This window comes from Ptychodera flava, chromosome 20, assembly GCF_041260155.1.
Source record: "Ptychodera flava strain L36383 chromosome 20, AS_Pfla_20210202, whole genome shotgun sequence".
NCBI lineage: Eukaryota > Metazoa > Hemichordata > Enteropneusta > Ptychoderidae > Ptychodera > Ptychodera flava.
In genome coordinates, this window is record NC_091947.1 from 10,644,843 (window position 1) to 10,666,956 (window position 22,114).

The window sequence follows — 22,114 nt, forward strand, 5'->3', positions numbered from 1 at the left end:
AATGTGCCATATCTGAATATATCATCCGAATGAAAAGCGAGAGTCGCTCCGGCATTTGTTTTCGCACTCGGTTTCTACTCGCCCACGGGTTAAACATGTTCAACTCGAACAAATTTTCCCGATTGCTCGGAGCAATGAAAGCACTATTGACTCCTGCAAATCTGGGGATGTGTGTCTGCGATGGAATTAAATTACAGGGGAGCGCTGATATCCGTTTCGACGCCACTTGCACACGTACCATCAGGTCAAGCATCGCATGCGTGTCATCTTACGCGGCGTATGAATGTCCGTTCTCATATCATAATTGCGTTTTACAGTTCGCATTATCATAGTCCGATAGCGACCCAATAGCGGCGACTAAACTGATTGATACGCTCAGGGGAGATCACATGACCAACATGTGACAAATGAGAATAATAAACCAATAAACCAGTGACGCAATATCCGGGAATCGCTCCCGATAGTTGTGGCGTTGCTGCCCGACACTGGCGATGCGTTGAACACGGGCTCGTTTTTATGAGTCGCTCAAGCCGCGTTTAACAGACTTGTTACTGTGTGACGCGTTGATTTGTATTTTGTCAGTGCGGTCTGCGGTTTGAAGAGTAAACTTCCTATTTCGAGGCTGTAGCCAGATATTTGTGGTAAGTACGGAATAACGTAGCATTGTGCTGCGGTCGTGGATACGCTGTTTCTCACGGAAGACTATCACTTTTAATAAACTGCGCTAACATTTGTGCGGGGGTTAAACCAGGACACGGCGCTGTGAAGTGCAGTGGATTGTCAGGCGTTAACAAATGCTTAACAGCGCAGTGCTCCTACTGCCCATCAAATTGTTAGTCATAACCGGTACGGCACGCTGCGATATGCGGCAACGCCGTACGGTAAACAACATCAATTTAGTACACGTGTTAGCGTTAATTTGAAATTGGCTTAGCAGGTCTGTCGGCTGTGCACAATACGTCAACCATTAAGAGGTATACACTTAAAACGCCATGAATCGGCTGTGGAACAGACTGAGCGACTGATTTGTGTGTCTATAACCAACTCTCTTCGGAGATGTTTACCCCGGATGTTTACAAGTATTTTGAAGCAGATTTTGGATGATCCTTAGCTAGCTTATTCGGCTATATGGTTGTCAGTTGTGGAAGTGCCTTCCTGCCGAGAGAGGTGCTGTGTTTCGAATCGGATACGCTCAACAATCGTGCGATGGCTTATCGACGAAAAGTGGCACATAGTGAATTACACCTTCGGATGAGCATTATACCTTTAAGAAGAATCTCGCGTCACGCAGACTGTGTTATTACTGACCGCGCTGCTTGAATGCTTCGGTAGTGATTGTTGCATCGTGAACTTAGAAGGCGGATCAACCATGGAGGTCTCTTCCTACCTCCATGGATCAACCTAGTCAGGTTTTATCGTTGTGTTGTGTTACTGATGTGTGCTGCAGCAGGCTCTTGGCCGTCTTCCTATGCCGCGCCGGGGTCGCTTTCAGCAATAGACAGTAGAAGCATAGCTCCTTTTTAGGTTTATGTCAGAGAAGCTGTGCTTTACGGCGCTTTTGCGCGATATGTCAGGCATGTTGGCCAATCGACACGACCGCTGGACGGTTCACCCAGGGCTACATAGATCCGCGGCGTATTGACGCGATCCTCGACTCGTACTCTGACAACCGTGCCAAGTAAAGTGCCCTGTGGCCGTGCAACAGACGACATGATTCCGAGAATTAACCATGTCACGTGGGTCCATCTGGTAAGGCAATCATGAAATGTGATGTTATGCCATGGTGAGCTGGATTAGGTTAGTTACTCGAGGCAAGAGGCGTGTCCCGAATACCTCAAAGTCATACTGTTACGTGCAGAGAAAACGAACAAAAGGGTGAACTCAGCAGTTTACGTTTAAACAAAATTTATTACGAAAATAAAACTAATTGCTAAGTCAGGGATAGAGTACAAGCTTTAAAAGTGTACAGACTACTTATCTCAGCTGGGACGGCAAAGCTCCAGTCTCAGAGTTGTAACAGTCAGTCGGATGAATGAACAGTCCTTTGGCTTGCAGGCTTGAAGCTGCACAAAGTCCACAGTATAAATCCAGCGTTGACAGTGAAGGCCTTGAAAAGTCTTGAGAATGACTACTGCTGGAGTTTAGTAACACACAAGAGACACGATCCCAAAAGTCTGACTGGAAGCTGTGCACGTCCCTTTTATAAAGGCATATAAGAACAATCTAGAACTTTTATTGACATGCTAATTACTGTTCTAAAATTATCTCCCTTACACAACTAATCAACTTTCCAGAACATTCCAAACATGACTAATTGAATTCAAGGTTGTGAGGTCATCAAGGGCAGTGACCTTGAGAATGTTCTAGACTAATTGAACTCAGGTCATGATGAGTGTGGGGGAAATGACCTACATAACACACCCCCTCTTCAAAAAAGAAATTTTTCAAAGAAAAATCTTTCTTTTACAAATGTAATCTTGAAAAAGATTTAAGTACTCAAATTTTTTTTTTACTCTAAAGTAAAATTTCTTGAAAGTGAACAACAATAAACTCTAAATACGAGAGAGACAGTCTGCAATTAAATTGTCTCTGCCTTTGATATGTCTAATATCAAGATTAAACTCCTGTAACATTAAACTCCATCTTAGCAATCTCTGATTTTTGCCTTTAAATTTCTGCAGAAAAACAAGAGGGTTGTGATCAATATAAACCACTATTGGCTGATTTGAAGAAGTAACATAAACTTCAAAATGCTGTAAAGCTAATATCAAAGATAAACACTCTTTTTCAATTGTAGAGTAGTTTCTCTGAGATTTGTTAAATTTGCGTGAAAAATAGCAAACAGGATGATCTATACCATGACTATCCTCTTGCAATAAAACAGCACCAGCAGCCGTATCACTAGCATCTACAGCTAATTTGAATGGCAAAGTGAAATCTGGTGCAGACAACACTGGGGCACTTTGCAGTATGGCTTTAATGTATCAAATGCCTGTTGGCATTGCTCTGACCAACAAACTTTACTTTCTTTTAAGTAAGTTAGTCAAAGGCTCAGTAATTGTGGAGAAATTTGGACAGAATTTTCTGTAGTACCAGCCATACCGAGAAAGCGCATCAGTTGTCGTTTGCAGTTTGGTATGGGAAAACTTGAAATGGCACTGATTTTGGCATCAACAGGTTTTACCTCACCCTGTCCTACAGTATGTCCGAGGTAAGTTACCCTAGCCCAACCAAACTCAGATTTGGCAAGGTTGACAGTCAACATTGCTTTGCTCAGTCTCTCAAAGAACTTCCGCATGAGCTTGATGTGTTCCTCCCAGGTGTCACTATACAGGACTACGTCGTCAACGTAAGCTGCACACCCGTCTAGCCCGGATATGACGTCGTTGATCATCCGTTGGAACGTTGCCGGAGAGTTCTTCATTCCGAATGGCATCACCTTGTACTGGAACAATCCGTCTGGTGTAACAAAGGCGGATATTTCACGAGCACGATCCGTCAGAGGGACTTGCCAAAATCCCTTCAGTAGGTCAAATTTCGTCACATACTTGGCTTTTCCCACTCGGTCGATGCAGTCATCAATCCTCGGGATTGGGAAAGTGTCTGTCTTTGTAAAGTGTTGACCTTCCTAAAGTCCGTGCACATACGATAACTGTGATCTGATTTGGGAACAAGTATGCACGGCGAACTCCAGTTACTTTTACTGGGTTCAATAAAGTCATTGTCCAGCAGGTATTTGACTTCTTCCTGGAGATATTTCGCTTTTGTTGGATTCAGTCTGTATGGATGCTGTTTTACAGGCTTACTGTCCCCAACATCAACGTCGTGATAGATGACGTTTGTCCTCGTTGGAACATCTTGAAACAGGTGTTTATATTCTGGAGCAGTTCTTTCACCTGTTGTTGTTGTTCTGGCTGGAGGTGTGCCAACTTTGTAGACTCCAGCTTCTCCAGGATTTCTGAGTTCTGAAGCTTGACCGAGCCCAGCTTTGAGTTTAGAGTATTTTCACTCAAGTCAGTTTCAGTATCACTATCTTCATAATGGTTTGAACTGACTGCACTGACAGGCTGAGTTATAGTAGGATTATCCCTATCAAAATATGGCTTAAGCATATTTATGTGACATAGCTGTTTTTGTTTTCGCCTGTCAGGTGTTATTATGATGTAATTTAAATCACTCAATTTCTTATCAATTAGGTATGGCCCAAAGTAACGAGCATGGAGTGGTTTGCCAGGAACCGGAAGTAGAACAAGAACTTTTTGACCTGGTTCAAACTTCCGTTTTGAGGTGCTTTTATCATATTTGGTTTTCATTGACTGCTGAGATGACTCAAGATTTTCTCTGGCTAATTCACATGCTTTAGAGAGTTTTGTACGAAAATCTGACACATATTGCAAAATATTCAGACAATCATCATCGTCTGATAGGAATTTCTCTTTAACGAGCTTAAGTGGGCCACGGACTGTATGTCCAAATACAAGCTCAAATGGGCTAAAACCAAGAGACTCCTGAATTGACTCTCTAACAGCAAAGAGCAGAAAATGAATTCCTTCATCCCACTGCTTCTCTGTGTCAAAACAGTAGGTCCTAATCATGTTTTTCAAAGTTTGATGAAATCGCTCAAGAGCACCCTGACTTTCTGGATGATAGGCGGATGACCTATACTGTTTAATGCCTAGCTGATCCATTACTTGTTGAAAATACCAGACATAAAGTTGGAGCCTTGATCGGACTGGACACATTTAGGGAGGCCAAATAAAGTGAAAAATCTGACTAAAGCTCTCACTATAGTCTTTGTCTTTATATTTCTCAGTGGTATGGCTTCGGGGAACCGAGTTGATGTACACATTATTGTCAGCATGTACTCATTTCCTGATCTTGTTTTTGGTAGGGGCCCAACACAGTCTATTAGTATCCTACAAATGGTTCTTGAAATGCAGGAATTGGCTGTAAAGGGGCCTTTGGAATGGTCTGATTTGGCTTTCCTACCACTTGACATGTGTGACAAGTTTTACAGAAATGTGCTACATCCTGCCTGAGATTAGGCCAATAAAAGTGACTGAGAATTTTATGATAAGTTTTCCTGACTCCTAAGTGACCAGCCCAGGGGGTTTCATGGGCCAGGCGCAATATTTCAGCATGGTAGGGCTTTGGAACCACAATTTGATGTTTTATAGCCCAATCGTCATCAACCAAAACGTCTGGAGGTCTCCATTTACGCATGAGAATACCAGATTTTGTATAATAGGAAACAGAGCTATCTGAAGTTTTACCTTCATCATCTACCCTGTCAACAAAGACAAAATATCTGGTCTTTGTGTTGTTCTGCAATGAGATTTGATCTAGAAAATGTCTGACTTTGGTCAGCAGAAGTTTTACTGGAAGTTTCAAATCCACGAGGGATAACGGAATGATCCGTGTCAAACACCTGACTGAGAAAGGTGTCATTTAAGTCAACATCTGTGACATTATTTTTGAGAGTATTTTGATTCCCAGAAGTTTTCTTTGACATGGCTCGAGTAATAGCACATGAAGGAATAAATCGGGTATCTCTTGTTCAATTGGCTCTGGATCCTGATCTAAACTAGGATTATCAGTCACAAGTGGATTAGTAATGACCTTGTCCCCAGCAAGGTCGTTTCCAAGAAGAAGGTGAATCCCTTCAAAAGGCAAAAAAGGCCTAATACCTAAAGCCACAGGTCCAGAAACAAAGTCCGAAGACAAATAGACATTATGGAGAGGAACAGGAATGTAGTCATTACAATCTACCCCCTTAATAAGAACTTTAGAACCTGAAATGACTTTTCAGAAAACGGCAGGGTATCTGCCAACAAAAGAGACTGGGAAGCCCCGGTATCTCTTAAAATTTTGACAGGGGTAGCAGAAGAGAAATCACTAGAAAGTGATATAAAACCATTATGAATAAATGGTTCGAAAATACCCATAATGCTATCTTGAGAAGAATTGACCTTGACCTCATTAATTGGAGATAAGAGGGGTTTAACCTCAGAAAATGTGTTGCACACATTATTAGACTCTAATTGAGTTGATGAAGAAATAAAGCCGGTGGGCTTAGATCCACTTTGACCACTTTGACCTTCACGTTTTCTTTTCAATTTGAAACAATCTGACATTAAATGGCCGTCTTTCTTGCAATAATTACAAGAAAGTGTACCGAACTGTTTGTCAGAAGGAGATTGAGACTTGGGATCTGATGATGTGGAAGTGTTACTTGAATTTTGTGAACTGTTGTCATTTGATTTTCTACTCTCCTTTGAAAAATTCTTGGACGAAAAGGAGGAGTTAAATTTACCTGCATTGTTTCTGTAGGAAAAGGACTGGGATGGTTTGCTGAGAAATGAAGATTTGTGGGTCAATGAATAATCATCGGCCAAACGTGCAGCAACCTCAATGTATCTGCCTTTTGTTCATTGATAAACGTCTTGATGTCACTCCGAATGCACCTTTTAAATTCCTCAATCAAAACAAGCTGTCGTAATTTGTCATAATTCTGACTGACCTTTTCAGAAGAACACCAACGATCAAACAGTTGTTCTTTTGTTCGAGCAAATTCAACATAAGTTTGATCCTTCACCTTCTCACAATCCCTAAATTTCTGACGGTAAGCTTCAGGCACCAACTCATAGCCCTTGAGAATTAATTCCTTCACAGAATCATAATTTGAAGCCTGCTCTACTGACAACTGAATGTAAATTTCTCTGGCTTTACCCACCAAAGCACTCTGCAAAAGCATAGACCAGGACTCCTTAGGCCAATTCAGACTCTGAGCAATTTTCTCAAAATGAAGGAAATATTTATCAACATCCTTTTCTTGGAAAGGGAACTACCTGAAATGCTTAGTGATGTCAAACTTGTCTGAAGGGAAGAATTTTCCTGACTGTCCAAGCTCTAAACGTTTTATTTCTAACTGCAGTCGGTGTTCTGCTAATTCTCTTCCTTTTCTTTTTCCTCTCTTTCTTTCTCCCTTTGTCTTTCTTCCATTTGCAATTCTTTTTCTTTCATTTCCAATTCCCTCTCTTTCTGTCTTTCTTCCATTTCTAACTGCATTTGTATTTTTTCTTTTTCTAATGCCTGTCTCTCCTTTTCCATTTGTAATTCTTTTTCTTTCATTTGTAATTCTTTTTCTTTTTCTAATGCCAATTTTTTTAGCTCGAAATCTGCCTGTATTTCTAATTCCAATTTTTTGAGTTCGAAGGAAGACTCAGGCTCATAATCTTTTAAGGCAGACTCCTCAAAATGGCCAGAATTAACTAAATGTTTTGCAATCTTGAACTGTATTTCTCGCTTGCGCATAGATCTTTTGACATCTACTTTAAGGAAATTGGCCAGTGCTATGAGGTTGTCTTTTCTGAGGGAATTAAATGTGTCCTGATCAAGGTCATCCATAAATTCGTCTGGCTTGAATTCCGCCATGATTGAATTTCGCTGAGTTCACAGTATACAGTAGTTTTGAAAAGGTAGGCAAAATGTTGTCAAACGGCTCAAAATATTCGTCTCCCGGACGAGCCCCCAATTTTGTTACGTGCAGAGAAAACGAACAAAAGGGTGAACTCAGCAGTTAACGTTTAAACAAAATTTATTACGAAAATAAAACTAATTGCTAAGTCAGGGATAGAGTACAAGCTTTAAAAGTGTACAGACTACTTATCTCAGCTGGGACGGCAAAGCTCCAGTCTCAGAGTTGTAACAGTCAGTCGGATGAATGAACAGTCCTTTGGCTTGCAGGCTTGAAGCTGCACAAAGTCCACAGTATAAATCCAGCGTTGACAGTGAAGGCCTTGAAAAGTCTTGAGAATGACTACTGCTGGAGTTTAGTACACACAAGAGACACGATCCCAAAAGTCTGACTGGAAGCTGTGCACGTCCCTTTTATAAAGGCATATAGAACAATCTAGAACTTTTATTGACATGCTAATTACTGTTCTAAAATTATCTCCCTTACACAACTAATCAACTTTCCAGAACATTCCAAACATGACTAATTGAATTCAAGGTTGTGAGGTCATCAAGGGCAGTGACCTTGAGAATGTTCTAGACTAATTGAACTCAGGTCGATGAGTGTGGGGGAAATGACCTACATAACAATACCGTTGTCACAACTTTTGAGTCCCCGTTTATCTCCACCCCCAAAGAAGTTTGTCTCCCAGAATACCTTAAACAGTTACTTCTAGGTATGTTCCTACGTGCATGTTGTCGAAGATATTATAAAATGGTCATCAGTAAATGTCGTGACACTTACGAGCGTATTTATGGAAGAGGCGTCGGTGATAAATTAGTATGAGAAACCAGATTGTAAATGTGATCTATGAACAGCCGTGTGTGCAGTCAACTACAATATGCCTCTGGCGATATCAGCTCACCAACATGTGGTGAGTTTGATCCGCTCTTTGATATTTATTGTAGTAGGTATCTATAGTTTTATCGGTAGATATCCGCAGCCATTTTCATCCGTGGAGTTCGTAAACGTTCTCGCTTAGTTAGCTCTCGCTGAGTTTGTTAAGCGAGAACTGTTACTGTACCTCCATGCTTACATTGACCCAAATACCTATGTTTACCGTGCAATATTGCACATATCATGCGATGCAAAGACCCAATGCCTATAGACCTTTTCGGGTTGAACACTTTTTAGCAAGACTGAAAGATAGTTAGCAGTACTCAACAAAAATAGGTCCGCGACAGATATCGGTGCCTCACTTTTGCTGGCGCCCGCCTAAAACGCACCGTTGACAAACGAACCCAGCCCGAACAAAAGCGTTGATGATTTCATGAAAAGGGGGCGAATAAACGGCGACGACTTTTTTTTTTGGTCCTGAAAGCTTGGTTCAAAGTTGTGTGAATAAATTGGCATGTAAAAATCAGTGGAGCAGAACTGAAGACATTCTAGCAATTCTAGCAGTCTTCTGGAATTATTATTGTCTGTACCTATACCTGCCGTTATCCAATCACAATGGGGCAATGTCTGCATTGTAGTGTGGAGGCCACCTTAACACTTAGATAATGTGTATCCGTTTGTTCATGCTACCCCGTCAACACGCCCATACCGTGAGAACCAAATTGCCGACCGAACACCTTTGTAGTTAAAAGCAGGAGAGGAAAAAATTCTCAGGCTGGCTATTCAAGATGTGATGGCATTTAAAGATATTATCAGAACGCTGAAATAGTCCAGTGTCTGATTTTGAGACCTATCGCTCTTCGGATAGTCTCACCTCCTGTTCAGTGGTTCTGACTTCTGGCTCATAGACCAAGCAAGCAGGCACGCAAGCGTGAAATGGTGCGAGCCGGCTATGCCTGGTCTGTCTAGAAGAATTGCGGGATTGTCACGTTTTAGAAAAATCTTATTACGCCCTAGGGGAAACGAATTTACAGAGAGGAAAATAACACAGTGTCTTCAATTTTCAGCCGTGTGCTCTTTCCCGCCACTTTCTTTCGACCCGCATCCACATTTTTCAAACTTTCTTTTGTACTGCACGTTCACTGCAAATTAGGTTAATGTGCGATAGTTCTTAGCTATAAAGGTGAGAGCTGGTGAATTTATACGGATTAGAGTATTCCGTGTGTCGAGGGTAAACGTCTCTCAGAGCTACAGCGCAGTCAATGCCAGTTATTCAGATATCAATGTGCCCATCCTAAACGACGAACAGATAAGTCGCACATTAGCATTCATGTCAAGATGATCCGTATTTACTTTGAATTTCGTGGGTGGGCGGACACTCGACCGCGACAATTCTCCGCAGAAGTTCCTCCCTTGAAGTATTCCCTCCTGTTTGCATTATATTCAACTCGAATGTAAACCAGTGTTTAAAAGTTTTAGCTATAAATGCTGACCAACTCACGCAAATGGAACGAATTTGTTATCAACAAATAGACGTTAAGTGTTTCCCCAGAACGTTGGCAGGCAATTATGGGACATGGATATATATAGAGTCATGTCAAGTTTCGGTAGTCTGCAGCTGTGCGTATGGGACCCTTACAACGGGTCTGTTGCCATGCATAACATTTCGGAAATATTCTTTATGCATATCCAAAATTTTAGCTAAAAAACTGGTGAACTGTGAACATGCACCAAATGCTAAATTTTGCTTCGACTTTCGTCGCCAATTTCTGGCAAGAGGCCGGCAACGTTTATCAACCAGAGAGTCGCGCAGTCGAAGACAGGACGACTCCCCCTTAAACATCAGTGGATGGCTAATGGATCATTCGTAAATTTAGATGAGACTTTTCTTCAGCGTTGCAAATGTTATTAGAGACATACTCTGTCATGTGAGCAGACGCCAAGAGTGCGTCTTGATGTATACTTAATTCCAATAGCCAAACTGTTCCAGAAATTTACGCTCACCCACCGCATGACTGCGTTGAGTTGCTTGAAATCGATGTAATGACATCTTGTCTTTTGAACCTTGGATTTAGCGACCGCCAATTTCTTTACACATTTTGTATCGTCGTTGTTCTTTATACAGTTTTCTGACTTTCAACATCACTGAAATATATAAATCTATGATGATATCATTCATTTGTGTGTCTATCTCAGCGTATACCTGTTGGTATTCAATATACGTATACGTAAGAAATTCAGTGTAGTACTTGCCTTGAGTTTACGTTACATGTCGGTGTTCTATCTTTCTGTCCGCGAATTTTGTCATGTTTATTAGAGCCGGAGGATGGGCTTGGGGATTTTTTTATCCCTCCCAGTCAGCCAGTCCGCTCGTCCGTACGTTGATCTAGAGTCGCAATTCAGCCGTGAACAGTTCCTTCCACACTTATTGTGAGGTAAATATGCACATCAATGTGTCGCGTGATTCAATCCAATATGGTTCATAAGACAATCATTTTGTTAGGATTATTTTTCGTGTCCATAGCCATTACGTAGACAAAACCAAGCCAAGTTCATTCGACAATATACTAGTGACAAGGACAATTCACAATATTTTGTACATGCAAGTATGAATTTGTTTTGCTATACGATTGAATATGACGTCGTGGTGGTCTATTTGCATATGAATTTTACATTTTACATTGCAACCAGCAGGCATTCACTTTGTAACATGTCATAATGCTTGAGCAATTATTACAGCGATTATACCGATTGTTTCTTACTTAAAACAAGGGCAATGCACTATAAGGTGTATATTCTTGTCAGCTGTTTTGCGATGCGATCCAATATGGCTGCTATTTAGTCTTTATTTAATATTCATTAACAATGTTTTCAAACGTTGGCTTCAAAGCTGCAGTTACCAATGGGTACTATTTCATCGACGATTGCTTGATTTTTGTTTAATTTTCTGTTAATATGCTCGAAATTTACAAAAAATGGTGAATTTTCCAATGTAAATTAATGTACTGTCAGAACTACTGCTTTATATTCAGCCAAACTGAGGAACACAGAAATGTAATCGTTACGTGTACGAGTGATATCAGGGTGTATCATAATTAGTCGCGTGTTGTAATAGACCCGTACTATCACTCAAGTAGTGTAGTTTTGCATTACCGAGTCTTACATCGGCAGAACTTAAATTTAGTTCAGGTCAAATCATGCAAAAATCGGAATCGTGAAAACTGATCTCCAGGGCGGGATACTTCGATTTTATGGTGCCTCAAAGACCAGACTTCACTGCATTACCAGCGTATCACGGTTAGGATATAAAAGCAGATTGTATATTTATTCCTGTAAGGGCTGTTAGTAATGGAAAACGCAGGCAGATTCACAGCTATAAATGCAATTTGTGCCTGTCTCTCTTTACCGGATCAATCGTGTACATTTACGACGGCGTCTGCTAATGTTAGAGTGATATATTTTCCGCGTGCTCATCTTTTTCGTGAAGGTTTTAGAACTCGTAATGAACCATGGCATTAATACTAACAGAGTAATAAAAAAATAACAATAACAATAATGACGGGGTTTCCTCATATGTGTGTGCGTTTATCGTCGACACATTTGTATGAATTACGTAGCTTACCGATTCTTATATTGCCCCCTTTTAAATTCTTTTGCATTCTCTCTTCCAAGAGCAGTTATATCGTTTACTACAAAAGTTTTTTTTTCATTTGCACCAGGCCTCCAGGGTCAGATGACGTAACCGTCGTATTCGATGACGCAGGAAAGAAAGATTACAGCAAATTCACTTTCTCTCCGATGGCTTAGAGATGCGTTCAGTCGTCGACAATTTCAAGGATTTCTCATTTTCGTGGAGAATATATCTCTCAACAATGCGATTTCAAAAAAGATCCATCCGCCGCAGGTATATGATGACGTCGCAAGATCTAGTACGCCTCGAGAAATCACGCAGTCTCGTCTCCTGTCTTTGATGTGCCAGTCGTTTATTAACAGTCAGTATAGTTGTTACAAAACCCGTAAGATGCCTATTGAACGTAAAGGGGCAACGTCTAAGAATACTCACCATCTTTGTTTTCGTCAAGCGAGAAAGAGTAAATACCTCAGAATATGTTTGGAAATTAGAGGTGGAGAACAGAACGCTGAAATCCAGTGCGTCATGAATAATTAGCTTTTTACCGTAGCAACGTCGACTTTTCAATCGGGAGCCTCTTTAAGTCAACATTACTTCTAGTTTTTGCAATAATTTAAGTAGACGTTTGGTTTCTCCTGCAAGTAGGATCCACGAGAAGGCAACAGAGGGCGCAGTCAGGCACAACAACTTGTAATTTTACAAAAAAGGAAGGAATTAAGTGAACTGGGAAAAAGGAGAAAAAAATTCGAATTCTACGTTATGTACGTCGTTTGACATATTTTTCATATTTATCTAGTTTTTCTAGTTCTATCTCTCTCAGAAACATTTTAAATCTCAAATATTAAAAAAAACAAGACAACAACAACAACAACAACAATAGTATTGTACTAGTTCTTTTAGCAGTATTTAGATCGCGCTTTCTCAGATGATCACATTACGCCATTTGCAACCAATCAGCATTGATCTCAACCCGACATTACGGCTTGCCGCATTTATTCTTATTGTACCGTCATAGCTTCAGCTTCCAGTGTGTTCAGCTTCTTCACCTCCCCCCCTCTGTTCTACTAATGTTTAGAGCTGACTTTGTGCTCGCATTTGACATGTGGAAAACCTAAAATTTTATTTTTCTTCATAGAGTTAACACCGGGATGGCGGCCATTTTGAATTTAAAGTATCGGCAAATCTTGGTTACTTTGTTCCCCTAGTACCAAAATTTGCACGCTGACCCCCCGATTTTTATTCTAGATTTTGAAAGACAATGGTTGAAAGCTTCCTTGAAGAAGGTTTGAGCAAAAGCTAATAAGTCTTTCATTTTCGAGGTGCTTACTACCTGAATAGCAAAGCGATCTCAGACGCGGTTCCTTTACGAAGTTCCCGTGACTGTCAAGCTCCATGTGTAGCAAACCGATGCCGGTTGATTTACTCTAAAAACCACGCTTCTAGTGCCTTTTATTGATTTCAAACGAGGCGATCGTAATTGCCCGTGATCATTCATTACCTCTCAAAATTTCGAACATTGCTTGAAATCAGTGTTGCGTGAAGAACAGTCCACAGACGGAATGAAGGCGCGCGAGAAAAAAAAAGTGGCGTTCTCGAGCAAATCAGGTTACATAGATATTTAAAACCCAATTTTCTCATAGTTCTCTAATGCAGCAGATAATGGGTTGAAATTCGCATACGGTTTTACGAGTGAATTCAATCAAAACTGTCTCGATTTGGCGTCATCATACAGCAATATCTGTACCGGTACAAGTAGCATGTTTTCTCCGCCAATTTTTATTTGCCGTGACTCCCTTTATCGATCAAACACGGTGATAATTAATCGCGCCGCAAACAATGCACAGCTGATTAACGATTGAAATGCAAATTTGTAATCGTTTTTAACGGAACATATAACTGATTATTGTTGGTATCTGGTATTTTTTGTTGTTGTCTCCTGATGCGTTATATCAACAGATGACCGCATCAGACGGGTACTTATTTATACCTGCTCAATCAGTTAAAACGTCTTACTTCACGGTGGTTTCAAAGTGAGCAATGCTCAAGAAATTATTGCACTTATTGGTCGGCCCCGAACACGTGGGGGGGGGGGAAGAATTGAAACCACAGCGTTTATTATTTTCAGTTTCACTCAACTAATTAAAGTTTTTCGATGGTCATCTGCGCCAATTCACTCTTAAGCCCTTCGTTTTGAAATCGAGGGAAGATATGGAAAAACCACAACCCTATTGTGCTCATAAAAATTGTCTCAACATCACAACTATGTGAAATTCTAGTAGACGTTGAGCGAGGGACATGATTGATATACAATTACAACAATATAGACACATATACTCTGTACATTTTTCAAATATGTTAAGTATACACGTATGTATATAAGATAATGCACAAATACAGTGTACACTTGGTGTGCAAAGATCTGCATTACGTATACTCTTGTTCTGCAGGGATATACGCTAGGTATATCAATGTATTGATATCTTCCATACACAAAGATATACGTTCCGTATACCACTAATATATAATAATGTTGTGTTCCATACGTCCATATACGTAAATATACTGAACGTATATCGAGCATTTTGCCTATGGTGTGAGCTGTTGCGTTTTACGACACGGAGAGACTGAACGGCTTATTTTCTCTTCAGCTTGGAGTGACCTTACAAAGCTTTGATATATCTATGGTGCACTTGATAGATTCGCGGCCTTTTGTTTCTTAATACTGGAAATCTGTCCCCAGGGTGCAATACTACATTAAGACTGCGGTGAAGACGTTTGCATTAGACGATTTGCGAAACCCTCGTAGCTTAACAAACCCTTTTAAACAGAGTCGAAAAATAAAATGGAATCATTAAGTCCTAAGTGGTGTTAAAGGTATTACTTATTAACTATTTTATTATGTACCGTTTCGGCCGCCATTTTCGCATATTTAGGTCATTTGGCAAATGTGTATATACTAAGCAATATTCTGAGTCCCATATGTCCCATTCTGCGCAGCTCTTCAATTATCTCGCTGTTCAAAGCGTGGCCGCATTTAAGAGCGTATGTTTAAACCTTACGGTGAGCCTATCTAGATAATCGAATGAATTACTGAATAATGGACAAGAAAGTACATGGTTGGCAGGTATGAATACGCATATTAAAAACTGACTAATTAACTAACCAACAAATAAACAAACAGATAAATAGTTTATTTCATTCGTTCAATGAATCAGAAGGCACTCTTGCACGTGTATTTTACTTATTAAACGGATATTTTACTCTAGCAACACAGGACTTCGCAAATTTCACAAATAAGTAATTTGGATATTTAATAGATTTAATTTGGACATATCTAGTACGGTCCCACGGACTAGAAGACCAGTGTCCGTATTATGGCTTTATTCGGTTGATGTATTCCAGATATCGCTTTATTATATTACCACTCAAAGTGTGTGGTTTTTTCATCGTTCATGGAAATTCACTATTGAGAACTTTTTTTTTCATCTGATCATATTGTTTGAGAAGTACTTTTGTGGCTGTCTTTGAAGTGCCGCACAGCGCACTGTTTTCGTGCTGATGCATTCTGGAGCAGTGGCGTGGTCACATGATTGGCCCTGGATGGTTAGCCTTTACGGCAGTGAAGGTCACGGTGGTAAAGCCAAGGCCCCTGATACGGTGTCATTGATGGCGATTTCCACGCCATAGCTTGATTGTATTATTATCTCCACAAATGTAATATCAACCACAATTGTAATAAAATCAACCACAAATGTAATAAAATAGTCAACCATTAATGTAACAACCCGCAACCACAAATGTAATAAACAAATTAACCATAAATGTAATAAAACTCAACCATAAATGTAATAAACTTGAACTTGCATATGTGATCATTTGTTTATCAATGCCCTGAGTAAATAATAACTTTAATAAGACTAGTGTAATGTTATTGCATACTTTCCTGAAACTAGGTTTCCTTTCCGAAACACAGAATAGAATACTTTGAGAACACTATCAGAAAACGGCGAGGTACTGATCAAACCGTTAGATAATGGAAGTGGAACAGCAGTTCTAGACACTGATAATGACATAAGGAAGTGTCAAAATAACTCGTCAACCGGTGATACCACACAAAGTTAAAGATGACTCAGAACAAATAACAGAGAAATATAAAACCTTATAACAGAAACTTACGACAGAAACATGTTGACGAGAACATATATTTCAATCTAGTAAAAAACAATACGAACACTACCTTGAACACAGTAGAACAAAATTAGACATCCTAGCATCCCCAGTGAAGGAACAAACTTCAAGTGGGACAACATAGGAATACAGACAATCTATCGATTATTACACACAATTTATCCACTGAAGACGAATTGGAGGCGACTGATTAAGAAAGTACGGCAATATTCGAAAAACCGGCGATCGTAGTGTTATACAGTCTTCCCCACTCTGGAGTAGAGACTGCACTGACGTTCAGATTACAGCTGTGTCTAGCCATGGCCAATCAGTTCTGTACACAAAATAGGGAAACGCAAAATACACTTTCAATATGCAAAACACACTAAGCGCAAACAATTAAGAAATGAATAATGTGTGGAGTTGCCTTCCTTATTACACAGATCAATATTTAAGGGCTAATTCCTCAATTGCGACGACAAAATAGATTTATTACATTTATGGTTGACAAGTATTACATTTATGGGTGATTTTTTTACTACATTTATGGTTACCATTTATTACATTTGTGGTTGGTGTTTTTATTACATTTATGGTTGATTTTTGTTACATTTATGGGCGATATTACATTTATGGGTGCATTTTATTACAATTGTGGTTGATATTACATTTGTGGAGATTATTACATTTGTGGAGGTTACAGAGCACGGCACGTCTACCTCTTTTTCCATACCAAGGCGTAATGGCCTCCTCATCCCCAATGTAGCTTCAATATGTCGGACTCTGGTAAAAATGATATAAACGCGTATCGTGTTACATTAGTTCAATTCATAATAAACCAATTGATTAAAATTTGTGTTAAAAGCCTCTCTCCACGACGCCCATTCATTTAATCTCTGAAATAATTCACCGTTCTAATCAGGTCTATTCGCCTTGACCTTGATTCTCAAATAAGATTGGAAGAACGATATTAGCGATATTACCTGTATGCAATTGGCTGACCTGCCTTCGACTTTCCAATTCCGGAAAAAAAAACGATCAAGGACGAAGTGGATAGAGCCAGCCTTCACTGCAGGATGGGTTATTATTCAATATATCCATAATAGATCTGTACGATTGACAATCAAACCAAACATGAAATGATTAGACAAACCATCTCACCAAATCTGTAAAATGACACTGCTTGTGATCATGATTACTGCAGTTTATGTTTTGAGATTATATTCGGCATCGTTTACTGTTCCCCTAGTGTGGTGTTAAACATTTCCTCCCACGCGAAAGTTTATACGCAGATATTGGAGCTGTCTTGAATTTTTGATATACCGGCTTTTTATGTGCCTTAGTTATATTTTGTGAGGTAGTGACGATGCTGCTGTACGGTTCTAATTATAGCTACCGTGTGAGCGATTATCCCCAAAGTGGCAATTAATATATCAAGTGTTTTCATCATTGCGTGACTGCGCGATGTCGTTTTCAAATTTCACGGGTACTTTATTCGGAACAAAATGTGGCTTTCTCGAAATGTACGTTATCAAGTGTGATGTATTTCAATTTTTAAGCGCGTAATCAGGTACGGTAGCTGGATGTATACCATAGTTACGTTTGTTATGGTGAACTAATGTGGGTAAATTCACTTTTTTTTGAATACTTTTTCAAGCATCACCAAGTCTAGCCATCTAAACAACATAAAACAAACTACAAAAAGACACATAAACAAAACAAGTGAACAACGAGCAATCGATCATGCTCTTTGATACAGCACCTGCACGGGCAGTTCGATTGGATCCGAAAGTGTCTGAATCGGAAGCGATGTAAACGTGTTCTGTTTCGAAATTACTTCGATATTCTCTCAAAAGTGACTTCATCACTGACATTACTCATTACAAGCCTTAATTGTCGCTTAAATATATGACCCATCTTGAATCAATTCTACAAAATGACAAACACTGGTTTGCTCTTTCTTAGAGCACTCATCACTCTCTTAAACTTACGTAAACCTTGACATTTTGAACATTATATCTGTCTCGAACCACCACAGACGACAGAAGAATGTCTTAGTCGTCAACATATTGAGGTAATTCGATCATAACGGGTCATTCTGTACATAGACGTAATTATATCAGTGTCTTTGATCTAGAGCGTTAATCGTTCCAGTGCCAGTTTAGTTCTACTTGATTCAAGACAAGATTAGATTAATATATCGCTGGTCAGATCAACTGCCCACCCAAAGTCGACATGACGTGTCAAGATGTGGCTGATATCATGAATTGTAAATATGAAATGAAACAGACATATTTCCCTTTTGATCGTCAACAGTGTAGAATCGGGATTAAGCGCGCCAGTGAGTATTTGGGTTAGACGATGTTTGCTGTCGTATTGCAGGTTTTTTTTTGCTTGGAAGGAAATTCGGGGTCACGAGAGGTCACTTGCAAATAGTGCATTATAGTGATAAGCTTGTCATTTTTTTCATTGATGAGGGCGCTTTATAGCCTCGCAATGGTGAGAAAACTACTGCGCAGGGAGACGGTATATTTCAATCGGAATTGTCGATCACAGCGCAGTATCGACTAACGAGACAAGAAGTTTGTCGTCTTACGAATTACATACATACACATTACAAACTCAACATATCTGATGTATTCCAATCCACGCCCGCTTCTATGTTGTACAGTTTTTGTATCATATATGTAATTGAGTAGGTTTGAAATGGGCAAGCTTGGTGGTGATTAAATCACATTTGAATGATATGTTGTCAACTTGCTGCGTTATCTTGATGTCCCTTTTCTCCAGGGGTTCACCTTGCACACACTGACATCCGTGGCCACGAGCGGCATTTCTTATCACTTGGCACCATTTTGTGCCTTCGTTCTGGCACTCGTCAAAGGCAGCCAATGCCCAGAGCGACAGCCGAGACGTGACCGAATCGAATAAACAATGCTCTTGATTGGATTAACACAAAGCTTCACTGATGTACTTCAAAAAGTGTTGCGCAGTAAATACCCCCAAATTTCTTGGGATATTTAAATTTGGTCAGGGTTACACATCGATTGTTTTCGGACGGAAAATAAGTGGACGACGCCTCTTCCCAGGAGACTAACTCGCAATGAGAGTGTGAAAACATTAATATGAGTGTCTCGATAGAAGCGATCTTACGATAATCTTCAAAGACATTGGAGAAAAGAAAAATCACTGTGATTTCCCAAAAAGATAAAATAAGATTATCATCGTGAACATTTATTCAAGACAGATTAGGATAATCACTTAAGGGATTAAAGAAAAACATCTTGTGTAGAATTGGTGCATCGTATGTTCATGCAGTTACTCTTCATGCGGCGATTTTATCACGATATTGTTAATTGTTTGATAAAGATTTGAGCGAAAAAGTGGCAGGTTTAACGTGATTACATGAAACGCTAGTCCGTATTTGCCTGCAGTGTAATGAGGTAGCCCAATTAACATTATCATTAAGATAATTATTTAATTGACTCGCGTATACCATTGTTTAATTTTATAGTGTACAGTCTTCAGATAGTAATCGGAAGCCCTCCCAGGGGCATTCTCCCCGTCGGTTGCGATTTAATGTGCCGTGTTGATGTAAATCCATACGAGCCTGCTCACGCAATTTAATTGCACCGCTTGGCCTTTTGATATTGTAAGTGTGTTTGATATGGGTATTAACACACTGTCACTTTTTCTATCAGGCTTTTCGCTCGTTAGTGACATTGTATGCAATCACACGTATCAATTTTCGTCTTCGTATGTCTGTTTTCCTTTAAAATGAGTACTGTCCTGGAAAAGTAATCTCCGCCTGTGTATTTTTTATCTCGTGATTTTTTATAATTATTTGTTTTCCTTATGCTACCCATGGCTTTGGACAGTGGAATTCAAGGAGGGGCTGGCGCATTTCCTGGAATAGCAATATCAAATCGCTTTGTTTCAGTGAGAAGTTAAACATTTCCGCGCAAAACAAAACAAAACAAAACAAGAAGATCCAATAAAATCCCGGCTTCAGAGCTAGTCATCCGACGGAGTATTAATTTTCCAAAACAGCTACCGACCGACGCAAGGCGGTCTTCAGGGATTCGTACTTAATATTTTCAGTAGAGTGATCAGAATTTTATCAGTGCAATGAGGTAGTGACGTTAGGTTCGTGTCGTTCTAATTGGCGTGGGTGTAACGGTGTGTTACAGCACGTCAGAGAGAGAGAGAGAGAGAGAGAGAGAGAGAGAGAGAGAGAGAGAGAGAGAGAGAGAGAGAGAGAGAGAGAGAGAGAGAGAGAGAGAGAGAGAGAGATGCCTTGGGTATACATGTATTTTCACTTTATCTGCGTTTAGAATTTTTAGGAAACGCTTTAAATCGAAACCAAGTTTGGAATATCAAACATTCACGACCCAGGACCGTTATCAGAGCCGACACGTTGGCTCTCTCTTATTTTTTACAAGCGATTACACTTTATGAAAGAGCAAATAATGCTTGTTAGGCCTGTGCAAATTTAGCGGACAACCTCAAGATTGTAAAAAGCGGCAGCGCCACAAACCCGGTCCGAAGTCCGTGTGCATAACGGAGCAGCAAGTCTGTCACGACGTGCCCACTCTATCGAGTGTGCGCCGAATTCCTTTTCGGAAAGGTCCTCGCATGAATGTTACGACCGTGAGTCCCCTACTGACTTCGTGGTCTGACAACATCTCGTTCATCTTGTGTAAACGGCTATATCGAGTGGCCTGGCAGTCACATATCCGCAGATTGCTGTCGTTGGATATACTCGATTGCATTCGCGGGGTTAGTTTCCGGGAGATCGTTAACTTTGAGAAAAATGTTGTGAAGTAGGTGAGCCGTACGCCTGACGCTTCCCTCAGCGTGTTTTTCGAAGTCCTTTGTTCCCCGGTGCCACCTTTATCTGACCAGTCACCCGTAACGCGAAATTATCAGACGCCCCGCATACCCCGCCGCTTCAGCATACTTGCAACCGCCATAGGCGATCGATATTTTCTTCAATCGCCTCTTCAAGCCAGAAGACGACAGAAAATAATCGAACGCACATCTTAGCTCGACTTATACGGTATATATGGCGTAGAAAGCCCGCTTCGCTGGACACTCAAAAATTTTGCTAGTTGCCTTTACTTAATCTTTTGTTGGTTTTGAAAAGATCGTATAACCGCTGAACAGGTAGGTAGGCCGGCTGTATGAGTTTATTTTTAGCCTTCTCGCATCCTATTAATACGATTGAGATGTGGTTGTGATCCATAAACGGACAGCCACCCTTGTACTCGTCTGTGTGCGTGTGTGTTATCGTCAGTATTTAGTGGCATTCAGTTGATGGTCGCATTTGTATGCTAATCTCGCATCTAATCGGTTCCGTTTTTAACGCTATTGTTACAACGGAGTCATTTTGTTCCGACTCATGACTCTCTCCCCCTCTCTCCCACTTTCTACTTGCACGCCAGCTAGCTCGGAACACGCTCACCGTCATGAAGAAAGCGTTCCTGGTGCGGGAGTTCAACCGCTTCATAACGTGTTCCATCTGCGGCGGCTACCTGATCAAGCCGTGCACCATAGCCGAGTGTCTACACACATGTAAGTATACACGTCCACTCCTTGTGTTATTTGTTCACTCTGAGTCGACTACCATGTAACAACAACGGGCCCGGTGTATTTATAACCAGGGCAGCTGTCGCTGTCTGATCCTGTCGCCTGTCCACGACTTGACGTATTTGTCGTATTCATACACAGTATGTTCTGAACAGCTACGTGCCTCACGCATATGCACGCATCTTTTATCGCCAGAAATTGTTCTCACGAAAGCCCTGAATACTAGGTCAACGTTTGAATGTTTATCACCGAATCACTTCACATTCTCCAGTCTCGACAGACCGACATAATCGTGCCTCAGTAGTGTTAGGACTTTTGTCTGGTCGGGATTAAATAGTGTTGTGTTCTCAGTCGAACAGACAGCGACGTTAACT

The 22,114-nt window shown here is 40.4% G+C and overlaps 1 protein-coding gene across 6 annotated transcripts in view; it reads left to right on the forward strand.

The window, feature by feature from the left end:
• Positions 1-447: 447 nt before the first annotated feature.
• The window catches only part of LOC139120015 (polycomb group RING finger protein 5-A-like), a 42,444-nt gene continuing 20,777 nt past the window's right edge, over positions 448-22,114 (forward strand). For 2 of the 6 annotated variants that reach the window (XM_070684009.1, XM_070684013.1), the window contains exons 1-2: positions 449-641; positions 21,596-21,725. In XM_070684009.1, coding sequence (XP_070540110.1) covers positions 21,620-21,725 — 106 coding nt within the window. In that variant the 5' untranslated portion in view covers positions 449-641; positions 21,596-21,619. Of the gene's footprint in view, positions 642-21,174; positions 21,318-21,595; positions 21,726-22,114 lie in introns of those variants that run through there. The other 4 variants (XM_070684014.1, XM_070684011.1, XM_070684010.1 and 1 more) reach the window with 4 other exon arrangements.